Source organism: Lactuca saligna, chromosome 2, assembly GCF_052625555.1.
Source record: "Lactuca saligna cultivar CGN05327 chromosome 2, ASM5262555v1, whole genome shotgun sequence".
In the NCBI taxonomy this organism is placed as follows: domain Eukaryota; kingdom Viridiplantae; phylum Streptophyta; class Magnoliopsida; order Asterales; family Asteraceae; genus Lactuca; species Lactuca saligna.
This window is the reverse complement of record NC_136418.1, coordinates 154,437,677-154,452,686: the sequence shown is the minus strand read 5'-3', so window position 1 is coordinate 154,452,686 and position 15,010 is coordinate 154,437,677. Positions and strand designations below refer to the sequence as shown.

Genomic DNA, 15,010 nt, shown 5'->3' with positions numbered 1-15,010 from the left:
TGGGTATGTTCTGCCAAAATTTTGATACTTCAGGTGCTACTGTCGAAACTTCCGCACACTTCTTCAAACTTTCGAAAGTTTAGTCTTTATTTCGAAAGTGGGTGCAAACTGTCAATCTTTCGAAACATTAAAGGTAAGTTTCGAAACTTTTTGGTTTCTTCTCCAATTATTGTTGCACTTATAAACCTAAACCATTTAAGCCATATCTTCGAAACTTCAGGGATCAAGTTCAAAACTTTAAGTTTTCTTCTTCCCCAATTCGTTATCAGATACATACACGGATATTTCTTCCTACCCTTTCGTTACAAAGACAAAAAAATCTTCGCTAGTTTCAGTCATGAAGGTCAACACCATTGATAACGAAATTTTTACTTAATCAATAGAATATCAAAAACAAAGGTATGCGAATAACTGAATCTCATCTGAACCATTCAACCACAAAACCTTCTCTTTTTCATCACAGGGTCATCAACAAAAGCTTCATTACGTTAATACAAACCATCGACTACAAAACAACTAGCAAAAGCGTAGTTAGTTCGTCTTCTAACCCATTCCATCGGTTTTCTTCTCAAGTCGAAATTGTTAATTCACAAGTCGATATCCCTATCCACAAACTGACTTTTGTTCCTAAAACTGCAATTCGACTCTAATCTCTATCAATAGACTTCCCAAAATCAACAAAGCTTCCTGTATGTAAAATTAAGTTCTTCACTTCCATGTTAAATTTCGATTTCCGATTCTTAAACTATGGCTTTTGAAATCATATTACATGCATTGACCTCAAACCAATAAACCTTCAAAATCTCACAGCGACATCCAACTCAACAACTATCGCTATCGAAATCGATTTCAACACCAATCAAAATCATTCTTTGTTCTCAAGCCTTCCTTCAAAATCAAAATCACCATTCAAACAGTAATCTTCGCATACAATCCCAAAGCGAATTTGATTCCTAACTCTTCAATCATTCAAAATTGAACCAACATGAGGAACCATTTGTTCATCCCAAATTGATGACCATCGACAACAAAATTAACAAACCTTCGAAATTTAACCCCAAAATCATCAAACAACTTCATTAAAAATCGATCCTTGTTCATCAATCGGCCGTCCTTTGACTTTTGAAAGTCAATCTAACCATCGATTCCAGTTTAGACTTAACGTCACATTGACCGACTGTTCTCAGTTCAACCCTCAAATCGATTAGCCAAAAACAAAGTATCAGGTCTTTGTTATTAATCGACTTCCAATACATCGCTGAAATCAATTGAAATTTAGTTTCAAAATCGACTTGAAGATACAAGAATTAAATAGTGATGATGAGAACGAGAAGAGAAAAGCTAAACTTTGAACATCAAGAATAAAAGGTAATAACGAATCAGATCGTGAACATTTTCGAAGAGATAACTAAGCTCAAATTAAATGTACAGTACTTGTAATGTTAATCTGGGCTCAATTTTTGTTCTATGAACAGTATTCAAACAAAAAGAACTTGGGCACAAATAGTCTCGGTGAACAGTTACAAAGTAACAACCAATTATTTTAGGCTTCGAAACCAATACACTTTGATGAACAATGACAAGGAAAATTTGATTTTCATTTTGATTTGATGAATAGTAGAAAAAATTTGAGAATTTGGATATGATTTTTGGAATTTTGATCTAAACAAAAATAATTGGATCAATCAAAGGAGTTGAAACGGATTTGATCCAATGAGGCAAATAGATCAAAAATGAAAAACAAAAAGCACGGATCAAAATCATCGACGTTTTGGAATCTATTTGAGAATTTGAGATACTTTTTTGACGAATCGAGTTCCATTTTCAACGAACGAATCAAATTTAGAAGATCTTGATTCTTTTGTTGGAACGAGAAAATCTCCAATTTGAACATTGTACCACCCACTATTCGTGATGTACAACTCGTTCTTTGTGTTCTTCATGTTCTTCATCGATCCAAGAACATCTTCATAAGAACCATCAACACTTTTGGGTTTTGACTTCAAATTCAATGCAACCGTTGGAGATTGTTGCTTTGGAAACCAAATTTTGTTTCACGGATTTCGGCTTCACAACATTTGACGATTTTTGTGAGTAAACCTGCTTGTTTTTGCGTTTAATCTTCTTCTTCTTTTTCTTTCTCACCTTTTTGCATCTTGAAGACTTGATTTGATGAACAAACCCACTTTCTACAACTTCAATTTTTTGAGTTTGAATAAAATCTTTTGAAGTTTGATACTTGTGAATTTCTTGGATCACCGGCTTCCGATAAGGAATCATTTATTCAAACAAATCACATAAAACATCATAGGTTTGAACTCCAATCGAGCAAAAAACTTTTTCATCTTGAGAATCAACTTGAACTCCTTTTTCTTGAACATCGTGAACATCCGGGTAAGAAGCAAGAATATTATCACCATATTTACATTCATCAAGACGAATTCCTTCAATTATTTCATCATTTTTCTTCTTCTTCCTTCTTTCATGAAAAGTTGTTACCAAACGATCAAGCAACATCTTATGATAATCATGATCAATAGGATAGTCACTGAACTTTCCACATTCTCATTTCTTCTTATAAATGAGTAAATTTCGTTTGAAATACCCGATTACAAAACAACTGAGAATTACTTCAAACTTGAATGACCATAGAAAACCTTCTACAAACCAATCATCACGAATTGTTTCTTCCATCATTCATCAATCAATAGGATCTTGAGTTTTTTTTAGAGAGAGAAAGTGATTTTGAATGGGTTTTCTAGAGAGAGAAAGTAAAAAATCAAGGAGATCTCTAGAGAGAGAAAGTGAATATGAACCAAATTCTAGTGAGAGCAAGTGGTACAAACAAGTATTATAGATAGAGAAAATCAAATTATGGATCAAATTAAGCAAAAAAAATTGATTTCTAAAACACAAAACACTCTCTAATCACGAAGATCAATAAGAACATGAAGAATCATCAAATCTAGATTGCCATCATGGATCAATTCTTGATTGAATCAAGAACATCGGCTCCGATACCAATTATAGTGGTGTTGATTATGATGGCATATGCGAAATTAGAAAAGATCTAGTGAATTATCATGTAAACTATGAACGCATAGAGTAAATAAATCGTGTTAAGCTCTTATTAGATCTAGAAAGAGTATACAAATGGGTCTTGTACAAATTCTCTCTCTAGTCTAACACTCCAAAATGATCATTACATAAATGAGTGTCACTCACTTCCTATTTATAGGAAAGACAAGTCATTACACAATACAAGTGGGTAAAGCACAAATACATTCAAGTGTGACTTTGCTCCCTAACAATATCTACGATCGTCTTTCTGTAAATTATGTGAAATGATCGGATCCTAACGAAACGATGTTAGGGATGGCTAGTTTGAGCTCTCATTGGAATAAGTTGAGGAAACGGCCTTTGCAGACCATAGTGGGAAAAACTGTTGAGTGGTTGCATAAGAAACAGCTTGCCAGTTCCAGTCAAGTAGTGGATGATGCTTCTACTCTAAATTCCCTTATTGCCTCAGGTAACGATTCCACTGTTGTTTCCCTGACGATTATCCATGAAACTATTAACACAAAGCATGCTAGTGGGAAACCACCCTCTTCTTTAACCTGGGTGTTTGGAAAAAGCTTTCCTCGAAGAGGAAATTAGGGCTAGATGTGTCTAGGGAAAAGAACCCTACCTTTAGAAAATGTAACGTACCGTTACAAGCTCGTGATTAACATTTCTCCTCTAAAGCGAAAAAGGACTATACGGGTTGTGGAGAATAATAAATGTTTAATGAATCTTTAACTTCGAAACCCCGGACTGAGCGTACATTTCCCGTTTTGCATGTGGTTCCAGACGAAGCAGTTAAACTTCATGTTGTTGTTGGTATGCCTCCAAAAGAAGCCTTTGTGGCCATCCCTTTTGCTACAACTGTTTTCCAACGCAAGGTATTTGGTGCTAGATGTAGAGTGTTTCGTACATCCCACACAGAGATAACAGTCACTATTGTGAATCCTCTTCCATATGATTCAACTTCCAAGGGTGTTTCGAGTGCTTCTCTTGTTGAAATGATTGATATTAATGTTTTTAAATGTGTACGGGTTCAACTAACCTTCTAGGTGTTTAAAGATGAATAGAAGTCGTGGACCAGACACACACACACAAACACACACACACACACACACACACACACACATATATATATATATAAGAGGGAAAGAGAGAGAGAGAGAGAGAGAGATTACATATTTTTAGATTGGATGAGAGTAATTTTGTTTATCATCCTCCAAGTGGAAATTTTTTATTTTGTGAATATTGATTCACCCTTTGACCCTATATAGTTGTTAGGCAGACCAAGCAAGGGTCTCGTTCCTTGCTAGGGACATAGGAAGCTCCCCATAAAGATATTATGTGTGGGTTTGTTTCTATATCAGATTCACCTTCATTATCGTCTGGGGCAGCTTTTGTTAGAGTTATTTAGGTTTGGTTTTATTGATAGTTTTAAATCAACCAACTAGTAGTTATATCTCTTAAATTTGTGTAACCTAATGCATCAAAAATTCATTTGGCATAAAGCAATAAAATCTTTTGCTTTCGTGCTCATCATAGACGTAGTCGATCACTCTGATCGCATGAACTACATAAATTGATTGTGTTCTTGTTTTTCGTTATGAATCATCGCTTTGTGTGAAATTGTTTATCGTTTGTTGAAGTGCTTAAACCCTAACACCTATATTAAGTACAACAAAGTTACAGTATCTAATGTCGATAGTTGAAATAGAGTATTTTGATTTTTGAAGTAAAACAATAATATGTTATGAAACTAAAAAGAACAAGAATGACGTTTAAGTCGACTTTATTTTAAATTCGAAGTAAAAGTTCGACATGATTTTTTTATGCAATTTAAATATATGCTATGTTTACTATTATATATTTTAACCTATTCAATGATCTAACCCTTCTAGTGGTTTAATGACGTCTAGTTGTACAATCTCGAGTTAAAAACTCGCCAATTCTGGTTCTTTCGGATACCGCCTTCCTGTACCAGTCTCATCTTCATTTCCAGTCAATTTTTTATTATTATTTTGAAGACCCAAACACACAAACACAGCTAATATATAGGGCTATGATATTGTTGTAAGTCGCACCACCAAACCCATGATCCCTTTCATGTCTTCTGCAAAATCTCATCTTCTTTCACCTATCAAGAACTTCATCCATGCTGATTTCCATGGAGTCTTTCAAAGAATGACACTGACAGACAAAGTTCTCTTCCTGGTACGTATTCTCATGCTGCATGCATGTTGCTTAAAATCTTGATTAATTCCACACAAAAGTTGATCAATCATCTGTACAGAACGTTCACGGCGTTGACAAGTCAGGCATCGGGTGGCACCGTCTGCCGGTTTTCTTGGGACTGTCGTACTTGGCTATACGCCGGCGTCTTCATGACAAGTATAGTTTACTCAACGTTGGGAAGACTCCTGTCGGTGTTCGGTTCAATGCTGCTGACTTTCCGTTCAGAACAGCCGATGGAAAGTTCACTGATCCTTTCAATGAAGGTGCCGGTGGTGAAGGAAGTTTTTTTGGCCGGAACATGCCTCCTGTTGATCAGAAAGATAAGGTACGTACATTGAGATTAGCGTCGTGTGGATATTGTTACTTGTTAGTTCTGAATTGGCTGATAGTGATTATTCTAACTGCTACATTATAAAAATGTAACAAAGATACCAAACATATTAATAAATGTTATAACCTTTTATACAATTAGTTATTATGATAATAAAATCAAGATCATCATTTACTAAACGAATTTTATGTTTTTAATCTTAAATTAACTAAATTTTTAAGATGTTTGAAGACTAAAGTTTTAATTTTTTGTATTATCATGAAATCTTTAATTTTAATCGGAAAACAAATTTATCTAGTTATTGTAAAAATTATAATAAAATAAATATAATTTTTTTAACATTTTACTTTAATAAATGAATGACAAATTCATCAAATATTATTTTATGGTTATTTTAAATTAAATTCTTTTCCACAAGTTTTTTCTATTTTAATAAATTTCACATGATACTTTAATATAATGATTATAATAAATGTATTAATAAATAAATATCAATTTCATTAATAGATTTACCTTTTTATTTTAAAAATCTCAAATTAAAGTTCATTAGTTTATTTTGTTTATTTATTTAAATTAAAAAAAAAAACGATTTTTATAAGTTATTATTTTTTTTGTTTTCTTATACATCCAAAGTTCTTAAATATTTAAATATTTATATTTATTTATTTTTTTAATTAACAAATATAATACATGATCTTACACTTAGTCTAGAAATATAATTAGAAATGCTAACAAGATGCTAGGGGAAGGTTACAACACAAGGGACATTGGATCTTCAAGGACTCTCCCAAACTAACCTTAACCCCTCTCTAGTCCTAGACTTGAGCCAATAAAAAGCAACAATTTTCACGTCTAAAACAAGCCAATTTGTTGTTAATTAAGGACAATTCAATTCATATGATTCAAAAGATACCACAAATATGTCTTGGTAATGACCCTCAGCATCATTTTTTCCTTCTTCATCCGCCTGTAAGCAGTCTCATCGCACCACTCAATTAAGGAGGTAGCAATGAGAGAAAACTCCTTCCACCAGCCATTAATCTTTGCTCTAATTTCCTTGCCCGACAAACATTATAGAAAGAAATGTTCTTATGTTTCCTCTTTACCATTACAAGTGGTACAATGATTGCATCGAATATGGACCCCTTTTCTATCTAGATTACAAATAATTAATATTAGATACATATCAAAATTGTTTAGTAGATGATAGTATTGATTTATTATCATTCTAAGAATAACTAGATAAATCTGTTTTCTAATTAAAACTAAATATTTTGTGACGATACAAACATTAAAACTTTAGCTTTCAAAGTTCAAACATCTTAAAATTTTAGTTAATTTAAGATTATATATATATATATATATATATATATATATATATATATATATATATATATATAAAGTTTAAATGAGAACAATTATGAAAACGAGAACGCGAAAAGAAATCCGGACCACATATTTTCTTTTGCCGCAAAACCATCATGTTAACGCGATAAAGGAACTTAATATTTATATGTAAATATATAGGTAAATATATTATCACATATTACAAAATTTTCGCTTAAGCATTACAGTGTACCGGGACGACGGGACAGATAATATTTGTATATGAATAATCACTTGAAAATAAGCATATACCCACATCGGTACGCGGGGGGTTTTGCGGCAAAAAGAAACATGTGGTGGTTTATAATCGTATATGATATTAAGTTTATCCGTCGCGCTGTTAAACGAGAGGAGTTTACAGTAAAAAAAATATGTGGCCCAAATTTATTCTCGCAAAAACAAAAAGCATATCCCATAAGAGTTTTTGTAGAGACTATTGTTGTTTGATTGATAAAATAATAAAAGATTTTTAATAGTAGAGTACATTACTTATTTTTATTGGTTAGTCACCGTGCGCTAGCTAATAAGATAATTTTTTTAATTTTTTTAAATGGTTATGTTTAATAAGACAAAAAATAACTTATAAGCTAATTTTTTTTTTTTTAAAAAAAAACTACTTAAACCAAATTTTGGTAGCTTTTTAAAATTTCTCAAATATATCTTTAATCAATAATAAAACATAAATCCGTCTAATTGTTATATTATTTTATTTAATATATTTCAGCTAACTTATCAGATCGTATTTACCTAATGTTATTTTTTATCAACTGGATTATAAACCGACAGTTAACTTTTCAACTACTCTGTCAAACATAATATTAATCTCAAATGACAACTTACTTTCAGATTTTAAACCAACAGTTAATTTTTCAACTATTATATCAAACATAATATTAATCCCAAACAAACTTACTTTCAGATTTTCTGAAATAAGCATTTTAACAGCCTATTAGCAAATGTACCCTTTTATGAAATAAGCATTTGAAATGTCTATTAGCAAATGTACCATCTTTTTAAGATTGGTATTAACTATTTATTTTTCAATATTGACCGCTGAATATTGTATTATGTGATAGCATGTTACCACCTAATCTCAATATCATTTTATTTGTGGTATACCATGCTACCACTACCTAATCTCAATATCATTTTATTTGATACCCTTACTAATATTTAACTTAAAACTTTATCATGTTTAACCAACTAATCTGTTTCTTAAATATACAAAATAAAAGAATCGTCTATTTTATTGTTTTTTAAATATTAAAAGTATATATTAGATTAATATCGAATATGTCATTTGTTTAAAGATGATAAATTAAATAAGAGTTACGATGATAGATATATAATTTTAAAAAAATAAGCTTGTGAAAAAGCTTTTCTAGTTAGAGATGATATTTAAAGATATATTTTTTACAATGAAGGTCAGTAGGCATTATTTATCTGTCAAAAATAATAAGTTATAGTGATGGTTAGCCATTATAGACCGTGCTTAGTTTGTTTTTTGTATTTTTCTCTTTAAACTCTATCATTCAATAATATTGAAACATCATAAAAATACGGTTCAAAAATTTCATTTTATAATATAAATAAAAACCATAATTGTCTTTCATCATATAAAATCATAAGTTGGGTATCTCAAAAATATCATAAACAACTGTCAATATATCAAAATCATATGATAAAATATCAAAGTAAATCATCCCAGACTAAAAATTGTGGTGTGTGTCATGCAGTCATCCCGAGTTCTTCCTCTTGCTAGCGGAAGTACCTGAAACCAAAACTGAAAACTGTAAGCACGAAGCTTAGTGAGTCTTCCCAAACTACCACATATCATACACATAATCACATAATAGCATACATTGGGCCTTGCCCACTACATCGTACCCCGACCGGTATCGGACCAAAGTCTGGTATACATATAACATCTCAACAAGCATATAACATAAACATATAAGCTAGATTTTCCTCGAGCTTGCCCCAACATCGAACCGAAGCCCGAAACATATAACACATAACATATAAGCTAAACATTCATTGGGCTTACCCCTACATCGGACCAAAGTCCGGAACATATAAACAAACACATGCAAGAATCACGAAGACAACAAGCATACAAACATTCCTAGAGCTTGCTGCGACATCAGACCAAAGTCCAGAAACATATAATTTACATCGGGCTAACCCCGGCATCGGACCTAAGTTCGGCATACGCTAACATACATAAATGGACCGACATTGGTGCCTTTGACCTGTTCCTGCCGGAGGAAAACTCACCTCACAATCTGGTTGTTGAAGTCTCGTGTGAGGAATCTCTGACGACTGCTCTAACGACTCCCCGGCTATCATTATCACAATAACACTTTGTCAAAAACTGATAATCCTTCTAAAGATAAAATGATCATTTTACCCCTGGTTAAAGTCAACATTCTGGTCAAATTCAACGTTCTAGGTTGACTCAACTCGCCGAGTTGATCTATCAACTCGTCGAGTTCTATAAATCAAAGTCCTAAAATAGTGATCCAACACGTCGAGTGGTCCCTCTGACTCATCGAGTTTCCTAGCTACTCATAGTCGCGATTAAGCGAGTCAACTCATCGAGTAATCCTCAGACTCGTCGAGTTATACCATATTCAACAGCGGGATAACTCGCCTCAACTCGTCGAGTTTCTCTAATAACTCGACGAGTTCCTCTGTCTGCTTGGGCCATCTTAATGGATTAAGCCCCTACACTTCAGATCTAAGTTTCTTGTTGTAACGACCCAATTTTTCAAAGATATTTTTTTTCATTTTTGCTTAATCGAACACATTTCCATAAATTACGAAATCCAAATATATTTGTTTTCAAAACACAAATCAAATACAACTTTTATTCCAAAACATCATAATGTCCCATAAATACACCTGAGAGAGTGCACGCCGCGCCATCAAGGATTGCTCTTGCCGTTGGGCTTTGATGTACCCGATACAAATCCACAAACTGTAAGCTAACGCTTAGTGAGTTCCCCAGAGCATACCCCACACACAAGCCACATAACACGTATCATATCATCTATAAAAGCTACCTCTACCACATATCACATATCACTTTAGCTCTAAAAGTTATCTCTACCATATATCATATATCACCTTAGCTATAAAGCTATCTCTACCATTAGTCATAAAGGTTATCTCTACAGTTAGCTATAAAAGCTATCTCTACCATCATCCATAAAGGTTATCTCTACCGTTAGCTATAAAAGCTATCTCTACTATTAGCCATAAAGGTTATCTCTACCATTAGCCATAAAGGTTATCTCTACCATTAGCTGTAAAATTTATCTCTACCACATATCACTACATAAATATGACACACTCCTCTACATAGCAATTATACCAACTATCATGAAATGGGTCGGCCTTGGTGCCTTAGACCCATTTGTATGGTGAGAAGACTCACCTTTCACGAATACTAAACTGAAAAACTACAATCATATATGTCCCACGTGCTGCTCCAACTCAACTGCCTAAAAGCATCATAAGATAGACTTGTCATAAAGCCAAAATTACCCCCAAAATCAATCGTGGTCAACCTTGGTCAAAGTCAAGGTCATAAGTCAAAGTCAACGGTTCATGTTGACTTCAACTCGCCGAGTGCATCTAGTGGCTCGTTGAGTTCCTTCCGAGTCCAGAAGACCTAATCAAACCCTAGCCAACTCGTCGAGTTGTTTAATCAATGCGCCGAGTTCACTTGATATCCAAAAAACAAGGAAACCCAACCTGACTCGTCGAGTTGCTTAGGGAACTCATCGAGTCCCCCTTCCTGCTTGCTTGTTGTGATGATACACCGAATGCAGGGACTCCAGAGCTTAGATCTGAATCCAAAAGGTGTCTAGAAGGATAAAGTTTCCAACTTTACCTTCTAGAATCGTTCCAAATGCTCTAAGGCCTTTATCAAAGGTTGGAAAGCTCCAAAGCTTTGCCATATGGTCCAAAACTCTAGGGATCTGAAATCCCTCCTTTCTAAAAGAGTTTCTAGTCCTCAGAACGTTCCAAAGATGGAGGCTTTATGGACATGCATGTCAATTGCATGTCCCTGGGTCAAAATGGTCAAAAAGAGGGAAATATGCTCTAAAAACCCTTGCATGGTGTCCTTGCTCGACCAAAGGCTAGATCTAGCCCACCTTGGGACCATTTTTCTCTGGAGATTTATAAAGTTGCAAACATTATGAACCCCATGCATGCAATAAACAATAGTGATAGGAAATGAAGAGTAAACTCAAGATCTAGCCATATTTTATGATAAAAATCAAGTCTTGAAGACTTATAGCACTCTACAAGATGGTCAAGCTCAAGGATGGGTGCTTGGTTTGCTGGATCTTCCCACTATTTCCTTCTTCTTAAGCTTCAAAAGTCACTCTAGCTAACAAAATCGAAAAGAATAGGGATTGGGGTTAGCACAAACGTTCTTAGGGTTTGGAGGCTAATGGAAGGTCAGCCTCAAGACTCTTAAGGAGATTATATAAGGTGAAAACCCTAAAATTAGGGTTTTATCTTTACAGCGCCTAATCGTCGAGTAAGTTGTAGATCCCGTGTCCCTGACATGCCCTTTACTCGACGAGTTGGATGGCCAACTCGCCGAGTCCATATACCAAACCCTAGATCTTAAATAAATTAAGTAATACATGGAACAGGTGTTACACTTGTTTCTCATACACACTAAAAACGTCATTTTAAGGGTAAAGTTTTCATCTTTACCCACTAATACCCTCATATAACAGGTTTGGCTCAAACCCTAACTCCCTAAAACTTAGATATTGGTCCACAAGTCACCCATACTCCAAACTAAGGTGTATAAACATAGATTTAGGCCTTAGACATCATTTGAGCAAGTAAAGCTTATGCCTTTTCCTCCATGCATGGCCTTTTGAGGTTTTATAAGGCTAGATGGCAACTTATAGCTTGCATGGTGCTTCCATGGCCATAAAGTTTGCACCTTTATGCCATGTGAGTCCCTCAAGGTCATAGATCTGAAAGTATATCCACTTGGGATGTCCATGTCCTAAAGATCGTGTTTCTTGAACCAAATACCCCATAAAATGATAACAAGGAGATCTAACAAGCTATTAAGCAAGTTTGAGGCTTGGTTACTAGAAAATGAAGAAGATGAGATGTTGTTTCTAGATCTACTAGCTTCCTTCTGAATCCCCAAGCTCCTCCTTCTTCAACAAGCTTCAAAACACACAATATTCACTCAAAAATAACTCACAAGCTCATACAAGGCACTAAGGTTTCGTGGATTAGGGTTTGGGACTTGGAGACCAGAAATGAGGCCAACAAGTAGGGATTAAGATGCTTAAATAGGGTGCAAAACCCCGAAATTAGACTTTCATTCTGGCAGACTTACTTTCTAACTCATCGAGTAGACTTCAAAACCTGCGTCCCTTTTTAGTTATATATATATATATATATATATATATATATATATATATATATATACAGAGAGAGAGAGAGAGAGAGAGTTGGGTTCCATTGAGAATTCATATATTCGTGAAAACCTATGAACTAAAAATAGAGTGTAAGATCAAATAAGTTTTATTAAGGGCATGATTGTTATGATAAAGATCTTATTTAATTTTTTTTATTAGAAACATTAATAGCAAGTCTTAAAAATTAACATAATAAATCAAATTTTCGTATCTTTTGATAAAAATAATAATCTTTGAATTTTTTAAAGATGCTAATTTTTTTTTTTAGAAAGAAATATTTAAAAAACACATTAATTTTTTAAAAATAGTAATTTTTTAAAAACTGTTAAAAAAACATGTAGTTCCATATGCATATATGCTTGTTTCTGGTGCGCACACACACACACACACACACACACACACACATATATATATATATATATATATATATATGTATATATATATATATAATCACAGTTATCCATAAACACAATCCTACATTAATTGTTTTAGTCAATACAAGATAAAACAAAGAAAACAAAAAATACAACAAAATTTCAAAGTATCTAAAAGATCTTTATGTTCAAGAATTATTATAGAATGATATTTTCTAATAACATATGATCCTATAGGGTTACACCTTATATCAAGTAGACACTTATTGATTATTTATTAGAATTTGATTATTAATTAATATTATTAACTCTTGTGTTTGACTGGGAAATTATTATTTTATGAAAATTATATTTTCAACAGAGAAAACAAATAGAAACTCATAAGATATGATTTATAAGTTGTGTACATATTTTTGGACCTATTGAAGTTCATGAATATTAATACTTATACATGTTATGAAATAAAAGCTAGTGAAAGTCACATCATTCTTCTATTTAGTGTGTAGGGTTGAGAGCATGCTTACATGATTGAGATTGCTTGTGAAGCAATGTCTTACACACTCGTACTTCCTTACATTGATATGCTTTGACTTTAATGGAAGTATTTTCATTATTACATAAATACAAGTATATAAAGATACGAATGACCAGTTGTTTTGTTGATCATTCCTTCTTTTTTTTCTCTCTAGAACCATGGGTTCTTCTTCATTTTTCTACTTGGTTTCTTTCGAAGAACTAGTGAGATAGTTGTTGATTAATAAGTGCTTCTCTTTAATAGCATTTTGATATTAGTTCTTAAAGGCTTAAGAAGCATTTAATACAAGAGGAGACTAATATCTTTGGTAGCTAACACTTGCTTGGCGGATACATATAGAGGAACTCTACTATAGGTCTTTCTTGCCATATTTATCAACTTCCAAGCCCCACCTTGAGGATTCAAAATCCACAAAATTTGTGATTATTTTCATTCTATGTTTGGTTTAATCTTTCTATGAATGAAAAAATATCATTGGTAGGCTAAAATGGTTTTAAATGTATTCAGATTATAAATCTTACGTTGTTGTTTTTATCTTTTTTAGAAAATGGTTTTTGGAATAGAACCCAACAGTATCTTCATTTCTTCATGTTCATATTCTCATATTTTCTTTAAGTTATCATTTTTTTTATCTTCAAATCTCTCAACAAAATTATTCCAAATCTACATAACATTCAAAAATAATTAACACAAGAACATTTACAAAAATGCATATGTGCATATCAATATATGCAGAAATGCACATATCCAATACATATATGCATATCAATATATGCACATATCCACATATATAAGAACGTTTATAAAAATTAATATGTTTTATATCCATAATATCTATATTAACATATGCACCTTGCATATATCTACATATGTAAAAAAAACATTCATAAAGTATATGTGTATATCCATATATGCACATATATTTATGCATGTATGCAGAAAAATATGTATGAACAAATGGAAATATATGCATATGTGCATATACAAAAATACTAGAGGTTCATTCTCTAATGGAGTCTTTTATCCTCAAGGCCTCGGAATTTGTAATTTTACCCTCTTAATTACTATCACCTATGCTCCTATTATCTCTAGGTTTATATGAGCTCACACTACTTCCTAAACTTTAACCTATCTCGATACTAACAGGTATTTAATGTATTCATATGAAATATCTTCAAACTCAGCTTGATTTTTTGCTACCTAATGTTTTTTTTCATAGGCTTCTACAAGTCTTTTCTTATATATGACACTCTCGTTGAATAAAACATCCCAACTTCTGATAATACTTTGATTCTCGTTAGCATATAAGTGGTAACCTTGTCATCCAACCTATAGCCTATAAAGTTGCACTTCATTACCTTAACATTTGGCTTGTCTCTCTTTGAATTTTTAACCTTGACATGCGAGACACAAATGTAAACCTTCAAGTGTCTAAGTGAAATCTCATGACCTTGACTTTCCTTTTATGGGATTTTGAACCTTATGGAGATTGAGGATTCTCTATTGATTAAATATGTTGATGTGTTGAACAAATCCGCCCAAAATATCTTGGGTAAATCTCCATGAAGTCTCGTGATCGATCTTCACCCTCTTGTTCAATGTATGGTTTATCATCTTAGTTACT

The 15,010-nt window shown here is 32.9% G+C and overlaps 1 protein-coding gene across 1 annotated transcript in view; it reads left to right on the top strand.

The window, feature by feature from the left end:
• The first annotated feature begins 4,975 nt into the window (after positions 1 to 4,975).
• The window catches only part of LOC145032221 (alpha-dioxygenase PIOX-like), a 26,128-nt gene continuing 16,093 nt past the window's right edge, over positions 4,976 to 15,010 (top strand). The window contains exons 1-2 of the mRNA XM_078980966.1: positions 4,976 to 5,271; positions 5,351 to 5,617. Coding sequence (XP_078837092.1) covers positions 5,152 to 5,271; positions 5,351 to 5,617 — 387 coding nt within the window. The 5' untranslated portion in view covers positions 4,976 to 5,151. The remainder of the gene's footprint in view (positions 5,272 to 5,350; positions 5,618 to 15,010) is intronic.